Source organism: Drosophila elegans, unplaced genomic scaffold (assembly GCF_018152505.1).
Source record: "Drosophila elegans isolate 14027-0461.03 unplaced genomic scaffold, ASM1815250v1 contig_208, whole genome shotgun sequence".
NCBI lineage: Eukaryota > Metazoa > Arthropoda > Insecta > Diptera > Drosophilidae > Drosophila > Drosophila elegans.
The window spans coordinates 21,375,329-21,402,942 of NW_024545578.1; the positions used below are offsets into that span (position 1 = coordinate 21,375,329).

Consider the following 27,614-nt stretch of genomic DNA (forward strand, 5'->3'; position numbering starts at 1 on the left):
TGTTTATTCTACACCTGGCGCTCCCGGAATTCCATAAGTCAATAAATCTGACGCACCCCATTAGACCTATCCCAATAATAATCGCCATCCCTCTAACTCCACTGATTTGCCATTAGCTGAGCAAACTTTTCCTCTTGGCGAAAAGAACGGTATTTTGCTCAGCTCGGGTTTGTTTTGGGTTTGATGTGGGTAGCCTGTTGCTCTATAGAGAGATTGTATTTCTAGGGCTCTCTGACGGCCCTTTTCGCCTCTCTTTTTTTTTTAATCGGGGGCAGTAGCTCTCTCTGTCGGTTAGACAGCATTGCCAGCAGGAAAACTTTCTCACTTGGGGGTTGCTTTCTAAGAGGACGACTGCCAGACAGAAGGATGTGAGTCTCTATTGTTGTCGTCAGTAACTTCGACGTCGGTACACAGAAAACAAAATATCCATTAGAAAACTGGTCTTAATATGTAAAGCAATTTTTTTTTGTTTTAAATTATTTACAAGATTAGTCCTTTATTTATTAGCACATGTTTGTTTTCTTTTTCTTAATCATATTAAAATTATTTAAATTATTATTGATTTATGTACAATAAACTGTTTGATTTTTAAATACTTAATTCTTCTAATAATTTTCAATCAATAATGTGAGTATATAAATGTTCGTAAAAAAATTAAAAACATAATATAAAGTATTTATATTTCATACTTATTCTCGTTGCTTCACTAATGGAAATTTGATGGAAAGGAAATAAAGATTTTCGTTCAAAAAAGAGGTGAATTTAACAACTGACAGTGATATAATTTGTTGATGTAATGATGTAACCTTTTCAGACATTTCAGTACGCAAAATTTCTCTCAGTGTTGTGTTATTGTCCTTGTTGTCGTGGTTGTTGTTGTTGCCATAGCCGCAAGCTGTCGCCGGTCTACGTCACGCTTTTAGCCTTCAGTCGCGTTTACTGCGCTGCCTAAACAACAAGCTCAACAACCAAGAGTCGCTTTAAAAAATAACAGGAAAAATCAGAAGTGTGTAACTACTCCAAAATTATCTATCTTAATTGTTATAATAACACAAATAAAAGAATTGCAGCCACAAAAAAATTTATACGTACTTGAACTGTCACTGTGTTTTGTGTACAAACCAAAATCATTTGTCGCCATTCTCTATTTTCCGCCCCAAACTTTGTTTTTTTGTTGCTGCTGTGAAAATTTATGTTCAACTTTTTTTAAATATTGACAAATTGGTGCGTCTCGTTGAGCGATTAAAATCTTAATGTTTGAAAAAAACGCGAAAAAACAACACCAAATGGTTTTGGCCTCGAAAAAAAACGGACAATTTTCGAGACAAAAAATCCCCCAAAGCAAGACAAAAAAGTTTTAAATGTTACAACATAAATTATATGCTCTGAAAGCATTCTCTAGTTAGTGGTTTAAAAATAGTGTATATATGTTACTTTTGCGATTTTGTTGATTGATTATTCAGTGGGAAAATGATCATAAATATGGAGGCGCAAAAATCATTGCCTCGTCCAGTGGTGAGAAAACTGTATGTTATGGGGGGGAACAGTTTTAGAAGCACTACAGAAACGAGTTCTTGTTTGAAAATGAGAGCATTGTACTTTGGGGACTTACTCTCTGGCAGGATATCTCTCTTTCGCGGGCTTGCTTCTTCCTTGCCTTTTAAGGATTGTTTTCTCGGGGTGTTTCTTCGCTGATTAGGGTTACGAATCCCAATAGACCGCATGCGCAGCCATATCTTAGGGTGGGTGAGATTTTGCATTAGCTAAGTTCAAGGCAGATGTTTTCTGAAGTTTCAAAGGTAGGTCGGTTTTAATTCACATAGAAAATACAATTTAAAGTTGATCGACCTAGGTCAACACGGTTTGTTAGAAATTCTTTAAAATATACGAATATTTGCAAAAAGTACACACGCATAGAATTTAAGAACTCAAACAAAAAACTTAGCTAAAACAAACAAAAATGCAAAGCTAATAATATGTATATTTATGGTTACGGAGGCGTGAAAATAATATAAGGCTTATAACTATCTGTGTCATTCATCAGAGTTATTTAAATACAGTTTCACAATTTTACCTGTAGTGGACTTTAAGCTGTCAATTTGTATACGTTTCAAAACCTTTCTTTAGATTAACTTAAACTCGAAATAACGAAACTTAGGTAACTAAATTGAATATGGAAGGTTACAACTTATAACTAGATAAAACATTTAAAGAAGAGTACCAACAACAAATATTTTGGTCCTCAATTCTAAGAAATTATACGATACACTAGATTGCTAGATAATAAGCACATTTAGCAAATATAAATACAAATAAAGTATTTTTAGCCCGATTGCCAGAAAAACTGTTTTTATTTTAAATGATGCCTGCTGAGTTTTTACGATATAAACAACAAACTTACAGTTGGATCGAAAAGTCCACATTTTTAAACCTTTGGTTGAGCTAGGAACTGGGGTTACTTAACCAATTATATTTACGTGAGAGCACAGTTTTAATGATACAATCCTATTGACCTTAAAATCAAACAAAATCTGGCTTAGTTAGTTATACACAACTCAAAATACAAGATTGAAATCGTTTAGACAGCCGCAATTGTATATTTCAAGATTTTAAAAATCTTAAATAAAAATCGAAGCAACTTTTTAAAAAGACATGGCCATTAAGGCTAGTGTTACCGCCTAGATATGGCTGATAAAGATAATGATATAATCTTTCCAGCATTTCCTCCCCATTAGGCCCACTCAACGCCAATTAAGAGCTTGCGGTAAACCAAATATTTGCATGCAAATTTGCGAATTTAAATCGCCTCGCGTGCTAAAACTCAATCGAAAAGCTTCGTGAGAGTAATTTTTTCCATTACCTGCCAAATATACGCGCCCTTTTTGTTTGGCCACTTAGAGAGGGGGGCAAAGTGCCCCATTAAAGCCATAGAATCATAACCAGGGGAGGTATTCTCGGCATGATTCACTTTCACCTTGACACGCTTTCCCCGGCGCCCTTCGCTTGCCACAATATCCTTTGCAGGGTGGTGGATGGTATTAAGTTCTTTAAGCCATATGCCGTCATATAAATGATATTTTTATACAGTCGAGATATTTACACACGGACTTATGCCTTTAAGTGCTGTGGTAGCTGAAACCACATCAAGCGAAAAGCATTGGGAAAACACAATAACCGCCCACAAATCATGAGCCCAGCAGAATTAAATAGTTTTGGGAAATTCTAGAAAGTACGGTCCATAAAATGATGCTTTCCAAACCGAAAATCGGACTGACTGGTTGGCCTGTCAAGATTTACGATTTTGGACAGAGGAGCTGGGGTGTACATAGCAGGTTGCAGTTTTACAAATAAACAAAAGATTCGAGTAGGAACCAAATGAAAACTTCCTAGCCACCTCTTTTATGTGATTTTCTATTTTATTTTTAAAACACAAAATTATGAAGCCTAGGGAAAATTACACATGCATATATTTTGGGCTAGGTAAAGAGATGCAGATATATATATATATATATATATGTTTTGAAGGGATCGTTCCGGGGCATTTAGGTGGGCATAAATTATAAAAATATTTCAATGTGTGTCAGATATTGTTTGTTCGGTATGCCAAGGTATGAATGTTCTTTATTTGTTTTTTTTTTTCGGGAAAGGGAAATGGTTCTGCTTCATTTTGAACAAATTACTGGGGCTTATTAAGAGCCATATTATTAATGGAGCATTATTTTTGTGGGTATTTGATTAAATGCCTGTTGATAGGCGGCGCTAATCATCGGGAAGTGTGAATTGAGCAAAACGTTATTCTTTACCAGGTGGAAAAAGTGGTCTAAGAGAAAAAGCTTAATGATCTCATTTTTTTTTTTATCTTATTTACCAGTTTTGTGGAACACTATAAATTTTTAAGAATTGTTTGTTTTTTACAATTGTTAATCCTTTCATTTATACTCTTAATCACTATCCTTTTGTTATTATTTAACTTTATTCTGACTCATACTTCTACTTATTAATAAAAGTGGTCGAACTCTCTTTATATGCAACCGCTCGGCGGCATTGACTTTTATTCAAGTCGACGGGCTTCCAACTGGTGGTCGGGCCTTAGGAGCTCCACGAAGCGCATGCTCGTGCTGCTCATCGTTTACTACGCCAACCCACAGTGCAAAGAACAATATTTATTTTGGTACAAAAAAGTGTATGCGAATGTGTTTAAGTTGCTAGTTGGGTAACAACAAAATAATAGCCCTATTTTAATTGGTAATGAACGAATTATCCGCAGTAGCAAGTAGTTATTTTATTTTGCAGTTGCTTTTTTAAAATAAATTTGTAACATTTTAGTGAAATATTATTTTATTTTAAAATCAACGACCAACATTTTTTAAATAAATATAAAGGAAAACTTATTTGCTTATTTAACTTGCTTTACGCAATAAACTTTTTTCAAACATTTATAGTAAATGTTTTTAATGACAGATATTTTGTGACTTATATTTTATTTATTATTAAAAAGTACCCGCTATCGGAGAAATGTATTTTGTTTTTCAAAGAATAAGTGCTTTTAATGATTTTTAAAATAAAAATATTAAAATTGGTAACTAAAAATCGATAGCTTGATATTTTTATTCCTTTGTAGACAGTATCTATGCTTGGGTTCCATTAATTCTGGTGTTTAGTTTTAACATTAAGTTTTACGTTTAGATATTTGCAATTAAATAAAAGTAATTGAAATTCAATTGAAATACTGCCAGATTAGCCCACTGTGTGCCGCGCTGCCGCATTGTAAAAGTCGGTGCGAGTTGCTCAGAACGAATTTGCATAGGCTGGGAATCGGACGTGTGGCCGTCGATCTTGATGCGAAACCATCGCAGCGGTACGACAAATATTGTTTCCTTTATTCCGCCTCCTCACGTGCGTGTGTGATATTTGTAACTTTAATTTATGAGAGGCGTTGAGTGAGTCGCTGGTCAGCTTCTTAATAAATTATTCTCAAGAATACCAGGCATTTTTTTGTAGAAAAAAAATATCTACAAAATTCTAAAGTCATTTATCAGCAACAAATGAGATGAAAGGAGGCGATTTTGTGCAACAATTTGTGGATGTGTGGAAATGGTTTATTTCGAGTTTTAATTTGAACAAAGTTTATTTTGGATATGGTCGCCAAAGAAATAATTAGAAATTAGAAATATGTGAAAAAGTGTATTTCTGTCAACAAGGATTGCTATTAGAATGTGGAATCAATTGGAAACTAATTCAGAAATGTTTAATAAAAACTAAATTATCCCCGATACATATATTTAAAAAAAATAAACTAATTACAAATCGACGAGTGATAGAAAATAAAATGTGAAAAGTTATAGACTTGATTGCAATTTCTTGCAACTATCTAAAAATTGGCCCATTTAACCAACTCAAGTTTCACGTCACATCAAGTTACTGCAGTTTAAAGAAAAACGATAAAAATTGTTTAATAATACAGAAATGCCACTAAACCAATCAGCTGTAAAGTGAATTAGACAAAAGTTGTTCGTGTGGAAAGCGCATAGAATCCGAGCCATATATGCGATTGGAATCTATATTCAGATCACGACCGCATTTTTAGTTTACTATAGTCAGTCCGATCTCTAAAAATCTCAATCTCCGCATCCGTGCGACTTACAGATCGTATCCGATTGCTGCGACCGCAACGACGCACAAACTAAGCCGAAATAAAACGCCAATAAAGCCCAGCTAATTAATGTGATAATTGTGCACAATAAAATGATCGAAATCGGACGACCAGGCACGATGTGGACCGAATTGGAATGTGTCGGATTTGCCATAGAGAGTTGCCAGTGCTCGAGATTGCAGCAATCGCCGCCCAGATCCACCGATAAGCCCTTAGACCCAAAGGTCAGCCTGCGTAATCAGCCCGCGGTCATCCCATCATTCCTGGCAGTGGTGATTGTGCTGGCGATCTGCCTCGGATCTGCCCTCGGTGCTCCACAATCCTCCTGCATCATGTGCGACAAGGAGGACCTGCGTCCTCGGGTCCCACCATATAGCGACAGTTACGAGGAATACACCTTCGACCACCAGGTGACCCAGTTGTCGGCCATGGAGTCCCTGCAGAAAATTAATGCGAGTAAGTAACCCGAAATGGGACTCAATACTGAAATTTTTGAAATATAATATATTCAAAATGAACAAGTAAAAACTTTGGCAACAATTTATTGCTTACACCCAAAAAAAAAACTGGAAGTTTAGTTATAATGAGTGTGTTTTGAAAACAAACTAGTGCCAGTATTAAGTTATTGATTCAATACTACTTTTTAGTTTCATTTCTATACCGAAGAGTCTAAAACTGTAGAATAAGGTATTTTTTTTGTTGAACCACATACGTTTTATTTTGATACTTTCTTGGCATTAATTTAATTATCATCCTGTTTTTCATACCCAATAGTTTAACATAAACGTAACAATAGTATAGTTTCAACGACAGTTTTTTTTTTGGGTATATTCTGGTAACTATTTTTTTTGTACTCACCATATTAATTGCTTCATAGAAGTTATAAATAAGCAACATATAATACATACCTATATATATAAATATATTTATAATAATTTACTTGATGAAGTGATTACAAAGGACTTAATACAAAGTCTCCATATAATATAAAAAGTAAAACAATCATTTTAGGCAAATATCATTAATGATTTAAAATTTTAAACAAAAATATTCCTTGCTTTTAAAATATAAAACCACAAATTTTAATAAAATGCGACTGACTACGTTTCCCTAGAGAAAAAGTAAAATCAGTTTTTAAGCAAAATTGTAAATATTTATAATAATTTACTTGATGAAGTTCGAAAAACTCCGTCAGCGCTATGTTTTTTAAACAAAAATTCTTGTTTTCTACAACGTTTAAATCTTCTGTCTTTATAGCAAGGGGCCAGAAATATGCCTGCAGTTCAATTCAGTGCCCACCGAATACACCGAAATATTGTCTGGGAACTAAGGTAATAAATAAAGCCCGCATTTAAAATAATTAAGATCAAAAGGCAAGAAAATTAATTGTAAAATATTCTGTTTGCAGTTTATCAACGATCATTGCTGGTGCGAGCTGCAACACCGAGAAGGTAAGTTATTCTTAATAAAATTAAGTATTATTTCTTGTCTTTATTTTACGAATATTATGTGTCAAAGAAAATAATAATCTTAGAATTGTAATTGGTTTTTGGAGGTTCAGAAAATTGAAAAAGGTTAAGACAAATTTAATAGGTTAAACTAAAGTTTTAAAAAAGTTTTGGTAGTGTACTTGTTCACCTGGGTTGATATTTATGACTTGCCGCATGAGTCTCAGCAGATGGCGCCATACAACAATAAACAAAACTCTGCAACCCAGCCGCAGTAGCAGACTCCCACAGTAAACACACAAAATAAAGACGTGCCACTAACCCACTTGCAACGCAGTGGCAAAGTCAACTCTCTAAAGAGCGTCATTAGCTTATTAGCTTATTTTGTCCGATTCAGAGGCCCTTAACAAACCGCACTCACGCAAATTACTGGCTAAGGCGCTGCCGTCGATGACGCAACAGTTGGCCCAACTATCCAAGCCTCAGAACTATCCCATGGTCGTAAAGGTGGCAGATACTTATTCCACGGACTGTGCTCTTCCACTTGGCACGTGATGCGGCGCGGAAGTTGTTAAGTCTGGTCCACTGATTGAACCGCACTCTAATGCTGCGACACGCTTCATTGCCTCGTCTTGCAACCACTACAGTGGAGACTGCATAGGGAAAATAATTCAATACTTAAAATATTTAAATAAGGTTTAAGCTTTAATTTAACATTTTTAGTATTGTCAATCAACTAGCAAAATTAATCCTTAATTATACTGACACAGTAGAAATTTAAATGTTTCAATTATCACACATATCATGTTTCAACTCTGTTTATTAACTTGTAATTTTTAGATTAAGTTATAAGTGGTCTAAAGTCAAATATGTATTATATATAATATTTCTATTGCCTATAATGAAAGCTAGACTTTGGGCAAACCTATCGTTTGAAAGCATTTGAACTAAGAGTTACTAACTATTTACCATTTAAATATATATTGTAAATATAAAATAATTTAAATTAATAGTACATTAAATTAAACATTAAAATATTGACCTATGAGAAGCTGACAACAAACGTATAGCCTATTTTGCATGATTTACATTCACTGTAGTTGGATTACACTGGCATTCCAAATGTCCAAGCGTCAGTTTATAATTCTTTCAGTTGTTTTACTTTTTGTTGAACATTTTCTACTTGTTGATGTGCATTTTGCCTTGTTGGGGGAATTTTAGTGGGTTCGGCGCTTGGATTGTCTACAGTTGAATGATTTTCTTCAAGGCGCGCAGTTTTCCATGCCCCTGTAGTTTTCCTTTTCAAGTGCTCCCGCCTTTGAATTGTTTTGTGTTGGTCACTCATTAAATACAATTTTGTTAATTTCACTTTGTTATTGGATTGTTATGCATTTAAGTAGGCTGTTAGCCCTTAAAGGTCTTCTGGGAAAATACGCAGTTTTATCGTTATCAAATATCAATATTAAAAACAAATTCCTGAGTTCTTGAAATCGCTATCTCGAAGGGTTGAAAAGTGTCATTGGGGTTGTTAGGAGTATATTGACTTAAGATACGGAATATCTCAAATATTAAGCTCTCTTTTCCTGTTTACTTTACGTTTAAATTGGTCATCAGAGTATTTTTTTAATACATATTTGCACCTCTTAAAACTTCTTATCAGTTGACGAAACTGAATCCCTTTAATTGCTTCTAAAACAGAGCAAAATCTAATTCATTGTAAATAATAAATGCTCTGACTGTTCCCAACGCAAGTATCTGATAGCTGGGTAAATATTATATTACTATTGACTCAGTCTTACGTCTGACGAGTTTCCTTTAGTATGCTGTTGGCGATTCCTACTACCGGCAACAAATCCAATCAATAAGGAACGTGCCTGAAATAACAATCGAAAAACACCTGTCCAGGCAACTGGGTGGGTGGCTATACCTTTACTTCTCGATCCACTATTTTTAGGTGCCGCTTATAGCGCCCATTTCAAATATTTCCATAATTGTGTACTATTAAATTTGACAGCTATTTCAATGTTCTTTTATATTTTTCCACCTCGCCGAAACTTCCCAATTAAATCCATTAATAATTTTATTAATTATTCAAATGTTGACAGGGTAAATGTGAATCATAACAGCTTTGAAAATAATCACTATAAAGATCGTTTCAGTGATAACCACATATTTGTTGCCTCGTGTAATCAATCACACTCAATATGCATTTTCTTTTTAAACAATCTGTCGATTTGTGTTTTTACCCGATTGTCCTCGGGTTGTCAAACGTCGCTAAAGATTATTAACAATTGCGAGAGCAGTCACTGATTTGACCTAACATATTACACTCCGAGCGCCGTGTCTGTTTTCATTAGCTAATAATTATTTAATTGCATAAATATCGGCGACACGCACCATCAAAAACTATTCTGTGTGGGCCTTCTATGTTCCTAAAACTGTAGACATGGAACTTTATAAAATTCAAAGCGTTGAGCATTTGTAAACAAATGGGCGTCTAAAAACAGGCCAAACGAAAAATAATACAGGCATATGTTATGATCCGATCGAGAAACAATGCCGTTCAAATTTAGTCACTCGCCACAGTTTATATTTTCTTCAGAATTATTGTGGGTTTTGCGTGCGCAGCTCCTAATAAACATATTCTATTTTATCGATTTCCGTTTCTACTCAAAGCGAAAAAGTTTCATAAATTGTGTATTTAAATTAAGTGGTTTCTATTATAAAAGTTAGGCACTTGATTTCAAAATGGGGGCAACATATTGAAAACGTTGAAAATTTGTTTATTTTTTCCAGCGAAAACCGCCGCACAAGTTCTCAATCGTATTGAACAGAATATAATAAATGGGTTACTTAAATAATATAATTAAATTTGAGGATATTAAAACATCAACATATGACCTCTTAATCAACAAAACCTATTAAAAAAAGATTGTTTAAAAAATTTCATTATTATTAAACAAAAAAAAAATTATGCTCAAAATTTCAAAGTAACTTCCACTTCTTATCTTCTTGAAAAGACTAACATAAATTCCGTCCGGAAACGAGATTGAATTGAGCGTTCGTCACGCTGGATTTGCCCACATACTGGTACACTAAGAAATACGATTTTATGACTCAGGATTTTTTTTTAAAACCTTGCGTAATATATTTGAAAAGCTTTGATTCCAAAATGACCTAAGTCATCTTATGAAGAAACTTAATATATTTGTGTTTCACATAAAAAGTAGGATGTTAAAAAAATGAAATAGGAAAAATATATATATGTCTATTGAGTTTTAATTAATGTGGAAAATATTAGAGATTAGGTGAAATGTGATTTGAATTAAATTTTCAGATATTAAAAAAAAATCCGAAAATGGTAAAACAGCCAAAACTAACAACCCCAATCAAAGCGAAAAAAATTAAAAATTTACATGGATTTAATTTAATTTAAATGTTATTTAAGTTAAATGTTCAGATATTAAAAAAAAATCCGAAATTAGTCAAATTTAAAAAAAATTAAGACCGCCATGGATTAATATCAAAGTGAAAAATATTTGAATTGAGTATTTGGATTTACAACGTTTTTAACCAGTACCCAAATAGTTTTCAAGTAAATATTTTAAGCACTTTCATTAAGAATAGGGTTTAGAAAAAAGTAAATGATTTGTTTTATATTTGACCAATTCAGAATTGAGCTTAATCCTCTTTTCTATTTTTTACAGAGGGCTTGCCCTATGTACCACATGTGTGCTTTGCGGATCAGAAAGTGCACCAACCCTTCGTGGAGTCCTGTTTCGCATTTGGGGCGGTCAAGGAGTGCTGCTGCGCTGAGATCTGGATCAAGAAGTGTAAGTATTATACATACATGAACACTATCATGCCTCACTCCCAATGAGTTATTCACGGTGCTCTGCTTGAAGTCATCGCATCTGGAAATACAATATCCATGCTAAAAGCCCACGCCACTCACACATGAGAAGGGATTAACAAAGCAATGCTAATTTAATAATGTAAATACACTTCTTCGATGATTTTGTTTCCACACGGCGCCTTCGATAAACATACACATACCAGAAATAACAGCAACAATGAATGCCCAAGAGATCATGTCAATATTATCCGCTGGCAGAAAATCGAACCATGCTAATTATATTTAGTTTATAATGCTAATTGAAAGCGCTCACAGCACATTTGCTACTGGGCGTCAAGTGAGAGAGTTCTTAATCATAAAGTATAACAACAAACTTTAAAAGCCTTAAAATATGGCCCAATATAAATTTTGAAAAGGTAATTAGCCTTGGTTGTATATTATCGTTGTGAGTAGTTTATACCAAGAAATTTTCGAGCAGATTACCATAATAAACATAACACTTTTGCTAAATAAAGAGCCAGCTCATAAATAAATATGAGCAAAGCTGCGCAATTGTGCTCGTGAATATTTTACAGCATCCTATTATTATTAAATTTCTTAAGGATTACTCAGCGAAGTGGAAAATAGAGTAATAATTTATCATTTGTTTCTCTCTGACTATTTTCAGGGCGGCACATTTCCGGCAGCTCGCGAAGCCAGCACATACCAAAAATATTAATACTCCTGCTTTCTGCATTCAGTGTACTGCACTGGTTAAGTAGAAGACGAATATTTTGTTAAAGTTGGAGCGTAGTCATGACCGGAGTAATCGTGCGAAAGTTGTACAACATAGTCATAGCGATGTAGGATCTAGCCGTAAAACATTCGAATAAGTGTACTTAGTTCAAACAATGTCCAATGGTAATCAAACCTACGTGCTAAGCATATATTTAAGCGTTAATAAATACAAGTTTATAAAGCTAACCGAGTTTAGTTAGCGTGTGGCTTAGATCACTAAATAAAGAAGCTGTAACTGCTTGCGTGCATTTTAAATAGGACAACATATTGAGGAACAAAATTAAAAATAGTGTATAACACGTGCCGCGCCAAATATCGTTCGCTTACATGCTAAATTTCGCCTTATTTCCTAGTTTCGGTCCACTAAACCTCGAGTTCAGCAAGTCTCCCTTGAGTCTATAGTCTCCATTGTGTTTATAAGCTGGTACGGTTGTTCAGCGTACGCTGCAAGGCATTAACACAGGACAACACGTCCTCGTAGTCCTTGGACCACTCGCGCAAATTGCGTTCCAGTGTCTCCAGTCGCGTCTGTCCCAATCGCATTCCGCCGTGTTTGATAGCCGCGTAGCAGGAGCAGGCCAGGAGCTTAAAGCATTGCCTCCGCACAGCATTGTGGGCGTGGCTCTCCCAGTTGGGGGTGCTGGCCACACACTGCCAGGCCATGGTCACATAGTCCACCAGGGCGTCCCAGTGAGTGGAATCGTGCAGGCGCTTGGCCTGTGCTTGCAGAACGCGCTTAAATTCGTTGAGATGCATTGACGCCTTGGAGTAGGCCGCCGCATCGGTCTTCTTACACAGGCGAGAGGTGGGCAGGGACTTGAAGATGAGCCGCTTGGCGTGGTGCAGCTCCTGTTCCAGCGAACTGCAAGGCAGGCACAAAAGTTGTCGTTAAAAAATATATTTTAAAGTGGTTTTCCTGGGTCTGTCTTTGGAAAACATTAATTTATTTACTTTCTATAATCATTGACAGTGCTTAAAATCAAATTGTTCCATTGAAAACTTGTTCCTTCGTCTATATCGACTAACTAGACGAAGCACCTATGTGTACTATCAAAAAGGTCTATTTATACAAATAATAAATCTGAAACCCTTTGATATGTTATGTTTATTATTTTCATATAACAAAAAATCTAGTCTCTTTGGAGTTCAAAATATTTAAAAAGAATACCCTTGCAGCCTAAAAAAATGTTTTATCCCATAATTAATTTTTAATACATCCGCTTTATGATAAAAGTAGACTGATTTTTAAAAAATGAAGTCCGTCTGGGTGAAATTAAAAAAATTACCCTACCTCGCTACATTTTTTATTACTTTTCCTATGACTATATGTGTATATAGTTTTTCACTCTTCCTTCTAGCAGCTTTGCGAAAAAATTTTCAAATTTGTATAACATTTTAATTTTTTTTCTTCTTCATCTTTATGGAAGAGGAGAAAATAATTTTTAAATCTTTTTAACACGTCAGATATGTAATATGGACCGAGTACAAAACAAAATCCACCAAATGTGCTCGAGTAAACTTACCTAGTATCTGGCGTGGGCAGCTGCCTCCTGATCTCCTCCTCATCGCTGGCAGTCTTCAGGTTGTTCATGATCAATTCGATTAGCTGATCCTGGGACAGACCCTGCAACAGGGATGGTAGCGTCGCATCGGTGTTCGTCTGTCCTACAGGTCGGTCGTCCATCTTCAGCTTCTTTACTATGGGCGTTCCTGGCCAGAGTTGCTTGGTGGTGGCCATCTTGATGGGCGAATAGGTCTCCATGGGCGTGGGATCCGGCGGGGTGCTGCCCATAGTCAGTCGCTTGCGTGGGGAGCTGCGCAGGATCATGCCGCTGGTCAGTTGCAGGTTCTTGGTGGGCGTGCGTTGGAAGGGACTCCGCATGGAGGGGCCACCGGAGGCACCAACTCCTGCGCCCCCGCCTCCATTGACTTTATCCGGCGAAAAGGTTGTGGTGAAGCGCCGGCGACCGCGTTGCCGAATGACCAGTTCATCCGGCGAGGGCAGCGGCGAGAATACAAAGTCCTGGGCCTGCACCACATTCACGTCGTTGTCCAACCGCAGGCCCAATCCTCCATTGGCGTTCGGAGTGTTAATTATGGTCGCCGGAGTCGGCTCATCCGGAGTCCGGCGATTGGCGTTCGTCGGGGTGTTGGCCATGCGCAGCGCCTCCAGGCGATCCGGAATCTCGGCCAGCGCCATTCGTGTCTGCAGCGGGGTCGTCATTGCAAATAGCAATTTAAAATTGCGATGCGGATGCTGCAATAACAAAGCGCATACGCATTAGGATTGTATAAACATTTTCACGCCGCTTTGCACCTGACGTTCTTACCACTTGGATGCTTCGCTATATCTTTGCTGCAGAGTCACCGAATTGTGCGTGGGCGGTAGCTATATCTAACTGGCCACTCGGATTTCTTCTGACTTGTCTTTTGGCGTCCCTCCCGCGATTGTAACTGTGATTTTTTCCTTATTTTTGTTTAAATTGCGCCAATTCGCACAAGGTGGCAGCGCGGTCTAGAGATGTGCGATATGCAGCAGAACTATCGCAGTCGAATCGATTTTGTACTCACTCTGCAATACCCTATCAGCGAGTATATGAGACCGATGTCTCATTTAGTTTATGAGATTTTTAATTTTAAAAATAATTAAACTAAAACATTTCAAAAACATCCTGTTATACCGCTTATAAGTGTAATCACTTCAACTCTGTTAAGCGGCTGTATGTTTAGACGGTATCAAGCTGGATTCGTAACGTTATCAAGGTCTTTCGGAATACAAATAACTGACTGTGCTTATTAAAAAAAATTAATATGGACCAGTGTACGCACGAGTAAATTTTTGTATTAAGAAACACAAATTTGCTTATTTATTTTTTTTACAGCTGAGAGCAATATCTGGGTCAGATACTTCACGACATTCGTAGTCATATCAATATCAAAAAATTATTCTAAAATAAGTAATTAGTTAATTGAATTCATGTTCTTATTTATTTTTGTCTAGTTTACGATCTCATTATTCTCTATACTGATTGAATATTTACCGATACTTATTATTCGTGGTCACCCAATAAATGTATCTGGCAGCCCTTAAATATTTTATTTTCCTGACTATCCGGCAACCTTCTGTCTTCTTTCCATACGAGTTTCTCTTGGTTAAGGTCGTCGTCGCGCCACACAATTTACTTAACTATATAAAAAATGGGTCAGAATCATCCGATGTTTAGCACATTTGATGCCCAACTTGTAACCCAAATTCGGGGTATCAAAACATCTATATACAGACCCCATAATAAGATCAAATAGCCGGCAATAATTGAGTTTTGTATGGAGCACCACGTGGTGCTATGTGAGACACCTAGAGGCACTTTGAAATTTTCATATTTCTAAGGTAATCATTTAATCTATAATAATATCACTTTATGTTCTTTAACATCTCGAATGATGACATCTATGTACATACCCAATGCAGAGAAATTATGTTGAAAAATACTTAACGTGCATCACCATCTGAATGAGATTTTAAAGAATTGAGCGACTCTTTTTCCAAATTAAGTCTTAAATTCTTTAATTATTTGCAGGTTATCTTTGCAGCTAACGGAAATGACGAAAGATTGAGATGTATTCTAGCAGAATCTTCGATCCATTAAAAGGTAATGATTCCCCACACTTTGATATATCTTACTTTACTCTCCAATTGATGAAAACTTCATACCCAACTCAGAAAAACTATGTTGAAATCCTTTTAACATGCATCACCATCTGAATTACTTACTAAAATTATGTTAATGGTATTAAAAAAAACGTTAAGTAAACAATTTTTTTTTACACTTTTCAGGCAAAGTAAAAGGAAAATTGTCGAGCCAGGATTGAGTCGATCAAAAGGTAATCAAAGTTTTGGATAATTGATCTCCATTTACTAAATTGATGACAACTTCATACCAAACTCAGAAAAATTATGTTGAAATCGTTTAAACATGCATCACCATCTGAATGATCAACATATATTTTACTCTGTACGTTTTGAAACTTACCACTAACAAAATAATTTTAATCTTTCAGGAAATTCAAAAGGATAAAATCTTAAAAAGGTTTACCAGGCAATATAGTTTGGACCAATCAAAAGGTAATAACCTGCATTTAGTTTTTTAGTTTAGTACAAATTTTACTGATGACAATTTCATACCCAACTCAGAACAATAATGTTGAAATCTTTTTAAACATGCATCACCATCTGAAAAAACAAAACACATTTAATTTTGTAACTTATATAATGCATTACTAACCAATTTGATTTTTAATTTTACAGGCATTGCAAAAGCATAAGATCTTAGCTGATTTTCCAGTTTGGATAGTTTAGATCAATTAAAAGGTAATTATACCATTAATTTAATTTTACTTTGTTACTAAATCCTTTACTGATGACAACTTCATACCCAAATCAGAGCAATTATGTTGAAATCTTTTTAACATGCATCACCATCTGACCAACTACTCAAAATTAAACTTCTTATTGATTATAAAATATATTAATAGGAATATATTCATTTTTTTTTAATTTCCAGGTGCTAGATCGGAATGATGTCAAAAACAGCCACTTAAAATATAAAATAAATTCTTTATTTAAGCATACAAAATAAAATATGTTAACTTCCTAAATCGAAGATCTTATAAAACTGTTTAACACGCTCCCCACAACAATAACAAGCTGAGAAAGAGGATCTCCTTCTTGTGCAATCGATTCCAACTGGACGAAGCACCTATTCCATCGTAGAACACCTCCTTGTGGACTGTTTTCCGCACAGCAGCACCGCCGTTGAAGTCGCGCTTCTTCTTGAAGCTCTCATAGTACCAATCCATGCCATCCTTGCGATCCAGTCGATCCACCTGAAGAAGTTCCAGCTCCGTGCGCTTCTGGGCATTCGCCATGAGCTGATGCTCGCTGGCCACGCCCTCGTTATCCGCACTGGGCGTGGTGCGCTGGTACTCCTCGGCCGTGGGCTGAGCCACCTGCTGCTGATAGGGCGTGTATACCTTGGTAATGGTGGAGCGGCCTCCGCCTCGTAATGGAGGAGAAGCAGGTGGCGGTGGTGGCACTGTGCTCGTAGGACGGGCAGGAGTTACTTGATAGTCACTGGGACTCTGAGGCGTCGTGGAGGTGGTCACCCAGGAGCGGCTCTTGATCTGTGCCACATGCTCTTCAGCCGGAGGAATCAATAGGATCGTCTCCGCCGTTGTGGTCTGCCCCAGAGGAGGTGGTCTTAACAGGGTGACGGATTGTGCCTCCAGATCGTCGTCATCATACTGCGACTCTGGCTCCTGCTCACTGCTCGACGAGGCATCATTTGGTGTTGTGACCTGGGTACTACTGCTGGCTGGAGTACTCTTTGTTGTTGTCGTTGTGGTTGCCCTAGTAGTACTGGTAGTGATCCTCTGCATCAGAGGCGTTGTGGTGGTCACATCGGGCGTGGTTTCTGTGACATCATAAGTGGCTGACTCCGAACTTTCACCACTACTCTTGGTGGGCTTCGGTCGTGCTTGAACAGAAATGGGAATGAACTTCCTCTCACCTTTGCCCTGTACTTTTTCCGGTGGTTTTCCTGTAACATTCACCGCTTCCACCAAACCACGTCGCTGCTGAGGATCATGTACAGGCATGAAACCACCCACATGGGCTGGAACGATGGGACGGAAACCACCGCGTTCGATGCTCGAAGGCTCGCGAAAGGTGGTGCGAAAGACACCCACTGTGGTGGCAGCACTTCCACTCTCATTGCTCAGGGCATCCTCCACGGACGAAGTGGTGGACTCGGTGTCCACATAACGATTCCTGGCTATAGTTTGCTTCTCCTGCTGCTGCTGATCCTTCAGGTACTTTTCGAACTCAGCACTATTTGGCTGATACATTCTCGTTTTCCCACGACCACTTGGCAGGCTAATGTGTGCCATCCGATGGGTGGCGGGCATATCATCGGGTCCATCAGTGCGCTGTTTTCGTCCTCGATCCCCGAAACCGAAAAAGCGACCCAAACTCACACTGGGCAGGGGATAACCAAAGAACGTAAAGGGTGATCCAGATCCCGACTGCGGTCTGCGATCGAAGTATTTCGTATGGAGTATCGTGTTGTTCAGATCTATATTGCTGTTTAGCGTGGGATTGGGTTTGGGTCGCTGCGAAGTACTGATCACGGAGTTGGCGGTATCTGGTGCCTCGGTGGCGTCCACATACTGGTCGTAGAAGTACTCGCTCTCCCCCACCAGAGGTCGATCTCCTCCAGGCAGTCTTGTGGCCTCGTTCGCCTCGCACTCATCGTTGAAATCTTCGGGCAAATCTCGCTGAAAGACATCGCCGTGCTCGTTGAGCAGTGGCAACTGATTGCCATCGGTCCGCTCGTTTCCATAGATGTCCGCACCCACGCAGAGACTCCTCTCCATGCGGGCCGCCCTCAGAAGGCGTCCATCCTGGCACTTGGGTCCCGGGTACGGAAAGTTTGTCTCCTGCAGCCACACTGAAAGCCACTGCATCTCGCAATTGCAGTCAATGGGATTGCCTGTTATAAAAAAAAAAAATAATTATACCCTAGTTTATATCATCGGATTTGCCAAGATCTCACCATCCACATCCAAAATGGCTATGTTTCCCCGTAGATTTCGGAAAGTTCGCTCTTGTATGCTCCTAAGTTGGTTGTTTCGCATGGAAAGGACTCTCAAACGAGGCATCGTCTCAAATGGAGAACCCTAAACGAAAAAAAAGGTAATCTATAAAATGATCTGCTTTTCAAAAATTAAAAAATATATATAAAATTCATAGAAAGATATATATACATTTACTATAGTACTAAACAACCTTACCTGAATACGACATATTCTATTGTTGTCCATTTTGAGTTCCACCAGCCAATTTAGCGCCTTCAGCGGCATCGTGGACACCAATTTGACACCATTGGTGGACAGATCCAAAACTTCCAGATTGCGCATACTCCGAAGACCAATATTCTCCATATTCCTAAAATGATTATTGGACAGATTTAGGAAGACCAGCGAATTGGCATTGTGGAAGCTCTCCGGCGAGATGTAGCGCAGCTTGTTGTACTGAAAGTGAGAGGCCAGTAGACTTGGTAGCTCCTCAAAGACATGATCCTTCAGCTCCACCAACTTGTTGTCGGCCAGGACGAATTCTTGCAGTTCGTCCAGTGCCTTCAGAGCTCCAGGTTCCACGTTACGGATCTCATTGCTGCTAAGATCGAGATATTGCAACTTGGGCAGATTTCGGAAAGTGCCCTGCTGGAGTTCTACGATGAGATTGTTGGACAAACGAATCTCCACAACATTGCGCCAGCCACCAATCACATCGGATTGGATACGGGATATCTGGTTATAACTAAGATCGATGTCCCTCAAGTTATTCAGGTTACCCAATCCCACGGATATGTCTAGCAGGGCATTGCCCGAAAGATCCAGATACTCGAGGGACCTCTGGGTATCGAAGGCAGTGGGGGATATGCTGCGTATGAGATTCCTAGAGAGATCCAGCTGCTCAAGTCTGCTGTTGTTCGAGAAGAAGTTGTCCGTGATGGCCTCCAGTTTATTGGACTGCAAGTTGAGATTCCTCAATTCGGCCAGAGGTAGTAAGGCCCGCTCATCCGCTTCACCCAATTGATTTTCCTGTAAATGCAGCAACTCCAGACGTTGAATTCCAATGAACGAGGTATCCTCCAACTGGCGCAACTCGTTCTGAGCCAGACTCAAGACCCTCAGCTCCGATGCCCCCTGAAAACCATGTCTGGGCAGCTGTTCTATGCGGTTCTGGCTAAGATCCAGCATCCTTAAATTGGGCAACTGCAGATCCTTGCTGGCCGCTGCTGGTAGTGATGTGATTTGGTTACCCTTCAGCGAGATGCGCTCCACAATCCTAGGCAATCCTCCGATCATTGTCTTCAACTGGTTATAACTGGCGTCCACTTCGAAGAGCCTCTCCAAATGTATCAGGGTGGAGGAGTGGATTTTGGTCAGCTCATTGGAGGATATATTGAGTGTTTCGAGAAGGGGATTATGGCGAAAACTATTGGGCGCCACATCGGTTAAACCATTCTCGCTGAGATCTAGACGTCTCAAGGAAGGAAGCCCCGCCAGCAACTGGGAATCCACCCGTCCAAACTGATTCTGTGCCAGATCGAGACCTTTGAGCCCAGGAAGATTCCAAAATGGCAGGGGTAAATCCGCAGACAGACTGTTATTTCTCATCCGCAGTTCCCTTAAAGCAGGCATGGCCATCAGGGCATCCCTTTCAATAAGCCTCAGTCGGTTGTGATTCAGATGCAGTTGCTCCAGGGTGCCGTGACCACGAAGAGCACCATAGGGTAGCTCACTCAGCACATTTCCACTCATGTCCAGATATCGCAACGTAGGCAATGCATCCAGCAGTGCCCTCAGAACCTCCACATGACCAATCTCGTTGTTGTAGATGTGTACCGCCTCCACACCACTTCCACTGGCCTGAAGCAAGGACTCCGGATGTATCCGCCGGATGAGATTGTTCTGCAGATAGATGGTTTTCAGTTGTGGAGTGCCCAAGAAGGCTCCGTATTGCAGCTCCGTAATCCTGTTATCGTTCAAGTGAAGCTCTGAAAGATTGGGCAGATCGACAAAGGAGCCATCTTCGATCACAGAGATGAGGTTGTGGTCCAGTCGCAGTTTCTTTAGATGCTCCAGATCCTTGACAATGCGACCCACCATGCCCACATCACTGATTTGGTTGTGGGACAACTTCAAGCTAACCAAGTTGGGTAATCTGGACAGGGCACGTAGGTGAATCCAGTTGAGTCCGTTGTGCGATAGATCCAGGTTCTTCAGGGAGATCAAGCCATCGAAGAGACCCGCCTCCAGGCGGGTGAGTCCACCACCACCGGTGATGTGAATGTGCTGCAGCTTGGGAAGATGTCTGAACAGGTGGGAGGGTAACTCCTGCAGAGCCCCCGTTTGGACACTCAGGTAGGTGAGACTCAAAAGGCCCGAGAAGTCGGGCAGGTGCTTCAGTTCGTCACTCTGGATGGTGATGGCCAGCATGTTGATCATCCCGTTCAGACTCTCCGCCGGAATACTGCGCAGTTGCGGCTCCACCACGAAGATCTCCACCAGGCCGTTCTCCAGCTCATTCAGCCACCCGTTGGACACCCTTTCTATGCTGTTGTGGCGCAGCATCAGGCGCACAATCTGCAGGCTGCCGAAAAAGCGTCCCGGCAGAGCTGGCAACTGGTTGTTCTCCAACACCAACTCATCGATCCGCCCCTTAATGTTCCGCTCCACGGCCTTCAGACCGTCCATGATCTGCGGCAGGTTGCTGTGCGAGCACCTGATGGGAGTAAAACAATCGAAATATATTAAAAGTCAAGAATTCAGTCCCATGTACATTTTTTAATATCTGCCTCTACAAAGAAATCCGGACATAGATACCCCATAGGTTATGGCCTCTATTTGCCAACTTCGAACAGGCGTAAATATCTAGAAATGGTTTCACCGGTTTGGATTTTTTTTCGTGTTATTTAATAAGTGTTTAGTCTGGTTTTGTGTATCGTAAGCTTTAAAAAAAAAAATCAAAACAAAAAACATTTTAAAAATTCAAGTCTTTGCAATATTAGCGTTAAAGTTGTCTTCTTAATAATTTAAAACTTAAAAAAAAAAAAATTCATTTTGTCCTTAGTTTTTTAAAAAGGAAAAATAATTTTAGTTTAAGATTTTTTCTAAAAAAAAAAACCTTATTGGAAATGAAAAAGTTGTTTTGGTTAGCAAATACGTGAATTTTATTCGTAAAATAATTTTTTTTTCTTAAAACAATAAAATTTACGAAACGAACATATTTTTGCAAAGAGCCCTTTGCAATAAGATTTTTTAAAAACCTATCATATTTCATTAAACAATTTTGTAAACAATATTTAAATATTATTTCATAATTTTTTAAATTTTATTTAAAAGAAAAGCAAAAGTTATTAACTCACCATATCTGGATTTCTTTTCCTCTCAGTGAACAGCGACAAGGTAAAATAGCCTGCGACGGGGGACAACTTTCGGCTTTGATCAAACTGAGGCCAATACAGAGTAGTAGGAATATGGGCAGCAACATTTTAATAATCGGCTAGATCATAGGTTTAGTGGGTGGATTTGGTTGGTTGTGGCCAACTTGGCACATAGCTATAAGAGAAAGATTGAAAAGACTTACATTAAATTCAAAGTCTAGCCAAAAAACATTTAACCTTAAAAAAGTTAATAAATTACCACAAATTCAATTACTCAGATTATACATTACTATATAATAATCTAACACTATTAACTTTAAAGCTATTTCAACAAAGTTTATTTAATAATGTCCAATCCATAAATCAAAACTAAACCAACAAACCAAGAATGAAAACAAACGTCTTATAAACACTTGCGATGGGAAAACCCTCCCGTCATATATTAATCACATTTAGCTGGCGGAATAGGTTGAATTAAAAATAAATTATGTTTTATTATGGTCGCGGGTTCCGCCGAACTGCAAACAAGACCCCCTTGATTGTGATTTTTGCCCCTATCAAAACAAGCATGTGTACGGTAATCAGGACAATGCTGCACTCAAAAAATGCTAAGATTTTAAAACGTTTTTTAACAATTAAATAAAATACAACTTTTAAAATTGAAGTTAATTATATAACTTATATTCAATGACTGATATGTGTAAAATAACTATTAATTAGGAATTTTTGAAAATATTTCCTGCTCAGGCGATAGAAAGGTTTGAAATCGTTCGAAATAATATAGCGTTACTTCTTCAAAAATGTTCTTTTTTGTTTACAATACATTTTTTTGGAAATAAAACATTAGATGTTTTATATTATTTTAAAAGAAAGTTGTCCAGTGAATGTTACTACACTACAATTAAAAGTTATTCCTCGATTCAAATAACTCAAAATTTTGTAATTATCGCCAAGTCAAGGCCAAAAAGTCGCACCACCAATTCTTGGAGTGTGCCAAACAGGGGTTTCTTCATAAATCAGGGCCGAATCAGGGGACTGTTTTGACCAGCAGATAAGAGCCGACTATATAAAGGAGGCCCCACGGCCTGTTAGCCAGCAAAATCGATTGCCCACAATGAATCCAATCGTCTACGCCCTACTGTTCAGCTTGGTGGCGGGTCTGGCCGTCGCCGAGAAGTCGGAGTACTGTCTGACCGAGATTGTCAACTCGGCGGAAAGGATGGAATCGCACGGATATCCAACGGAGACGCACCAGGTGGATACCGAGGATGGCTATGTGCTGACCCTGTTCCGCCTGCCCTACTCCCGCAAGCTGAACAATCAGAACGAGAAACGGACGCCGGTTCTGCTGCAGCACGGATTGTTCAGCAACTCGGACTGCTGGCTCTCCTCCGGACCGGACAACTCCCTGGCCTACCTCCTGGCCGATGCCGGGTACGATGTGTGGCTGGGCAATGCCCGCGGCAACATCTACTCGCGGGAGAACAACCTCATCTCGCTGAATAGCCACAAGTTCTGGCACTTTGACTGGCATGAGATCGGCACCATCGACATTCCCGCCATGATCGATTACATTCTGGAGGCCACTGGCCACTCGAAGCTTCACTATGCCGGCCACTCGCAGGGCACCACCGTCTACCTGGTGATGCTGTCGGAGCGACCGGAGTACAGTGAGAAGATCAAGTCCGGTCACCTGCTGGCCCCATGTGCCTTCTTCGAGCACGGCACCTCGTTCGTCTTCAACGCCCTGGGCCCATTGGTGGGCACTCCCGGCGGCATCTGGAACCAGCTGCTGGTGGACACCGAGCTGATCCCGCACAACAATCTGGTCAACCGGGTGGTGGATAACACCTGCCACTATGCCAGCGCCATCTGCGACAACGCCTTCATCATGTTCGCCAACGGGGGCTACGTCAATGCCAATGCGGTGAGTTGGAATTCCATTTAATTTAAAATAGGGAGGGGGTATATAGCAAAAGATACAACTGAAATGATTTCTAAATCAAACAAAAGTAAAACAAAAAATTGTTTTTTTTTTTAAATAATGGTTTTATTAGTAGTGTTCAAAAGGAAAGTTCATCTTCACAACTCATCAGTGAGGCAATTTTTGGGTCTTATATGAGTTTCCCAATTGCGGGTCGCCCAAGTATCCAAATGTCAGATGGGTTCAGTCTTTAAAGTCGTTATCTGTTCATAGGATCTGTATGGTGTTTAGGTTAGTCTATTTGCAACTAAATTTCTTGAAACTAAAGGTCAAAATAACAGGAAACGTAATACAAAACACAAGTTTTTTAATATTTGGTCATAATAATAGCTCATTTACTTCCATTTCAGTACTAGAGTTAAATGAGGAATAATTAATTAAAAATATTTCCTCCTCCTCTAGAGCTCCATGAAGGTTCTGATTGAGACCCATCCGGCTGGTTCCTCCAGCAACCAGGGTATCCACTACCTGCAGCTGTGGGAGTCCAAGGAGTTCCGCCAATACGATTGGGGCACCAAGAAGAACAACGAGATCTACGGCCAGGATCTGCCTCCGGACTACGACCTCAGCCTGATCACCGCGCCCACCCACTCGTACTCCAGCAACAACGATGCCCTCTGCGGACCCAAAGACGTCGACACCATGGTGAAGAATTTCGTCCATCTGAAGGAGGACTACCGTGTGCCCGTGCAGAGCTTCAACCACTTGGACTTCATCATTGCGCGGAACATGAAGGAACTGGTCAACGATCCGATTATCAAACGCATTAACTCCTACGAAGGTCGCTAGGGAATGAACCAATAAAGAATTCCGTACCGCACTCATTTTGTCAGTTATAATTTCTAGTTAGGAAGCGGGTCATTGACTTAAGAATAGTTAAAAAATAAATATTCTCAAAATGTCAATCATAAAATATAAATAAACACGTTATCTTGCTTCAATTACTGAATAGTAAAAATAAAGCTGCAAAAATAGCATTTCTTTACACGAAGTTCAATTAACCTTCAAGTGTACTTCAATTTCTCCAATAAATCTTAGAATTATTCCCACGGAAAAACACCGAAAAGAATGAAGAGCAATACTCTAGGCGATCTTATCTGTTGAAGTCTAAGAAAGGCAAATGTGCAAGTGCCAATAAAGAAGTTTATAGAAGGGTATTCAATTGAATTTATGGATGGCTTAGCCAGATTAGATACCGACACCAAACATAAGGTTGGTGTCAGCTATTAATCACTCCTTCACCTGCATGGCTCTTGTCTTTAATTTATTACCGATTTAAAGAGAGCCTTTAGTTAATCGATGTTACCAACTCGATTAGATCGATTTGTATGTTTGATTTCGTTTTAAACCATTGTGTAAATATCTCTATTGTTTTCCGCGAGTCGAGGGTTTAAAGAAATCTGATTTAAATCGTCTCAGATAAGATTTCGTATTCTAGGTAGTGCCCCGAAATGCCAGGTTTTCAAGCACTAATAAATTACATTTATTTGTGATAGCTGGGATTTTTTTTTCTTGTTGCTTTCATAAAACAAATAATCAATGAATAAGTTTTGTATTACATATAACAATCTAATATTGCATTGCATTCATAAACTTAATATTCCTTCATAAATAAAATATGTTTTATTCTTGGATTGAGTGGAGGTCAATGATTTTTATAATCTCAACTCTTCTAAATGGTTCGTAATCTCAATTCATTAAGATTCGAAAACAGCCCGTGGACTTACAAGTGAAAAATTAATCAAATATATTATAATCCCCTTTCCAAATTAATGTCTTTAATTAAAAAAATTCTTCAAAATCCAGTGGTTAATTGTAAGAGAAATGGGTTTCTCGTCCATGTGAGTTAACATAAAAAGTTTCATCCCCATAAAGCCCCATAGTTTGAGGCGGGTCGTACGACAGGAAGTTATACGTACGCCGTCTTGTGCAATAGCCCCCAAAGAGACTCGTCGCGTCTTCATAACGTATAGACATTATACCTTTCCATGGCATCGCTATAACTATAACTATACTTATAGCTATAGCTATACCACCCTCACATGCAACTGCGCAACTCGAACCGAAAAAAAAAGAAACTCTTTGCGCCAAGAAGCGTAACATGGCTTTTCAACGAAAATTTTGTAATCATTTAACAAAAAAAACTGAAAACACAGAAGCAGTAGGAAGCAGTTGGTAGCCAGAGAAGCAGCTGCAAAACATTGGACTAGAGTGAAACGCTAACCGCCGATTCAACTTCGGTTTTAGCTTTATCTTCTGCCACCGTTTCTACGCATGCGCAGCGGAGTTTACATCAAACGAACCTTGAAATTATTGTCGTTTTCATCATTGTTCGGCTCGAAGTATCTGCATCTGTGGCCGTACGCTCTATCTGTATCTGTATCTGTATCTGTAGCTGTATCTGCACCAGTATCTGTATCTCTCTGTACCCCTTGGTTGTGTGTAATTTCTTGCATTGCACGCCTTGAAGTCACACTAAGTGAAGGCACCGCCCCCAATCCCCCTCTTCCCTGAAAGTCTCTATAACGACAATTTCTCCTGCTCTGATTTCTTTTTGGTCCCCTTCAAACTCTCCTAATTAAGTAACTGTTTAGTTCTACATTAAACGGTTCTTTTTGCGAAATGAAGATTCACAATTTAGATGTAGGTTAATTAATAAAATAAATATAAACAATTGCAAAGGGAAGAATAGACATACTTAATTTATCTGAAGTAAATGAATTATGACTCGCAACTTTTGATAGAATCAATGTAGTCTTATTTCCGAATCTATGGATTCAATTACTTAATTAGTTATATAGATCAAAAACTACATTTTTAGAAGGCAGATAAACTATTTGATATAAACGATGCAGTCTTATTTCTAACTTAGTACTACATTAAAAGGTTCTTTTTGCGAAATGTATATTAAAAATTTAAAAATGTAGAAGTAGATCTAAAAATACAATTGCAAAATGAAGAACCGATATACTTAATTTATCTGACATATATGAACAATGGCTCTAAGCTTTTGATAGAACCAAAGCAGGCTTATTTCTATAAATATTTAAACACTTTCTATTTTATGAAATTTTGTGTTTTAATTTAAACAATAAGGGTATTATACTGTTACAATCTTTATCAGAAATTTGTTTTAATTTTTAAAAGAGCTTTCATCTTAAATTAATGTACGGTATTAAATTAATAAATAAATTCACATTTTACTCGTTTTTTCGAATTCTTGGCTTTTGAAGACTTTATATTTGATTCTTCTTTGTCTATTATTTATGATAAACACAGTTTGACTTACTCAATAACAAATAAATCCGACAGTTACTTCTTTCCGTTGCACTATTTATCCGTTTAATCCAAGTAATAGTAAACTTAACACTGGATATATTTATATGCTGTGGAAATAACAAAACTCGTACTTCTATCTGGCAATATTTGCCAAAACCCTTTGGTTTTATTTTAATTTAATTCACTTCACTTTCGAAAGCACTTTTGCTTTTCTTTAAGGCGTTTTTATGCAATTAACCACCAACACACTTGGAACTCATTTGGCATGGACTTTGTGCAAATACTCCGCGTTTTCTTTAAGACGAACCGCTTCGTTTGGAATGCACGCGAAAACTGTTTCTCGAAATAAGTTTCAGCCCAGCAGATTACTCAAGATTTCTACCAGAAATGTCGGCTCGAATGGAGTTTCCTGCCTGCGCCATATGGGAGTTGGGTTCCACGTTGGGCGCCACACTTGGCTGATTCTCGCCGTGGATTGGATTCCATTATGGAACTCAGGTGAGGCGATCTGTGACCACGGATCAGAGGTCGCTCTTCCCTCGAATTCGAGGGTTCGGCCTGGTTCGGAACTTAAAATTGTTTACAGCCAGCGTTTTGTTGAAATTGC

At 38.6% G+C, this 27,614-nt stretch overlaps 4 protein-coding genes, 1 long non-coding RNA gene and 5 other non-coding genes across 13 annotated transcripts; 8 read left to right on the plus strand and 2 right to left on the minus strand.

Annotated features, from left to right (window-relative positions):
- Positions 1-939: 939 nt before the first annotated feature.
- Positions 940-11,920, plus strand: LOC108142714. Of its 3 annotated transcripts, none has more exons than XM_017266735.2 (6): positions 940-1,006; positions 5,647-6,109; positions 6,911-6,984; positions 7,062-7,104; positions 10,809-10,934; positions 11,625-11,920. In XM_017266735.2, the coding sequence occupies exons 2-6, from the start codon at positions 5,746-5,748 to the stop codon at positions 11,735-11,737; spliced, it is 720 nt and encodes a 239-aa protein (XP_017122224.1). In that variant the 5' UTR covers positions 940-1,006; positions 5,647-5,745; the 3' UTR covers positions 11,738-11,920. The 3 variants fall into 3 exon arrangements, with proteins under 3 accessions (XP_017122224.1, XP_017122223.1, XP_017122222.1); XM_017266734.2 differs by lacking the exon at positions 940-1,006 and adding an exon at positions 4,054-4,245; XM_017266733.1 differs by lacking the exon at positions 940-1,006 and adding an exon at positions 4,741-4,858.
- Positions 10,995-14,261, minus strand: LOC108142713. Of its 2 annotated transcripts, XR_005977177.1 has the most exons (4): positions 14,065-14,261; positions 13,258-13,991; positions 12,062-12,596; positions 10,995-11,015 (listed from the first exon to the last, which is right to left on the minus strand). XR_005977177.1 is itself a non-coding variant. In XM_017266732.2 (3 exons), the coding sequence occupies exons 2-3, from the start codon at positions 13,956-13,958 to the stop codon at positions 12,149-12,151; spliced, it is 1,149 nt and encodes a 382-aa protein (XP_017122221.1). In that variant the 5' UTR covers positions 13,959-13,991; positions 14,065-14,261; the 3' UTR covers positions 11,851-12,148. The 2 variants fall into 2 exon arrangements, 1 of the variants encoding a protein (XP_017122221.1); XM_017266732.2 differs by lacking the exon at positions 10,995-11,015 and having other exon boundaries at positions 11,851-12,596.
- Positions 14,262-14,867: 606 nt separating this feature from the next.
- Positions 14,868-16,389, plus strand: LOC108142737. The gene is made up of 6 exons (XR_001774310.2): positions 14,868-15,122; positions 15,313-15,384; positions 15,570-15,616; positions 15,794-15,857; positions 16,041-16,103; positions 16,297-16,389. It is a non-coding gene; the product is annotated as an uncharacterized LOC108142737 (long non-coding RNA).
- On the plus strand, positions 15,166-15,253 carry LOC121467150. Its single transcript, XR_005977300.1, has one exon. It is a non-coding gene; the product is annotated as a small nucleolar RNA Me18S-Um1356 (small nucleolar RNA).
- Positions 15,420-15,504, plus strand: LOC121467148. Its single transcript, XR_005977298.1, has one exon. It is a non-coding gene; the product is annotated as a small nucleolar RNA Me18S-Um1356 (small nucleolar RNA).
- On the plus strand, positions 15,647-15,733 carry LOC121467147. Its single transcript, XR_005977297.1, has one exon. It is a non-coding gene; the product is annotated as a small nucleolar RNA Me18S-Um1356 (small nucleolar RNA).
- LOC121467149 lies at positions 15,895-15,979 on the plus strand. Its single transcript, XR_005977299.1, has one exon. It is a non-coding gene; the product is annotated as a small nucleolar RNA Me18S-Um1356 (small nucleolar RNA).
- Positions 16,141-16,225, plus strand: LOC121467146. The gene has a single exon (XR_005977296.1). It is a non-coding gene; the product is annotated as a small nucleolar RNA Me18S-Um1356 (small nucleolar RNA).
- LOC108142735 (protein artichoke) lies at positions 16,383-27,322 on the minus strand. The gene is made up of 5 exons (XM_017266760.2): positions 27,018-27,322; positions 21,727-21,919; positions 18,584-21,083; positions 18,346-18,469; positions 16,383-18,282 (listed from the first exon to the last, which is right to left on the minus strand). The coding sequence occupies exons 2-5, from the start codon at positions 21,849-21,851 to the stop codon at positions 16,412-16,414; spliced, it is 4,620 nt and encodes a 1,539-aa protein (XP_017122249.1). The 5' UTR covers positions 21,852-21,919; positions 27,018-27,322; the 3' UTR covers positions 16,383-16,411.
- LOC108142736 (lipase 3) lies at positions 22,850-24,548 on the plus strand. The gene is made up of 2 exons (XM_017266761.2): positions 22,850-23,671; positions 24,131-24,548. Exons 1-2 carry the CDS (start codon positions 22,859-22,861, stop codon positions 24,515-24,517), a joined length of 1,200 nt encoding a protein of 399 aa, XP_017122250.1. The 5' UTR covers positions 22,850-22,858; the 3' UTR covers positions 24,518-24,548.
- Positions 27,323-27,614: the final 292 nt, after the last annotated feature.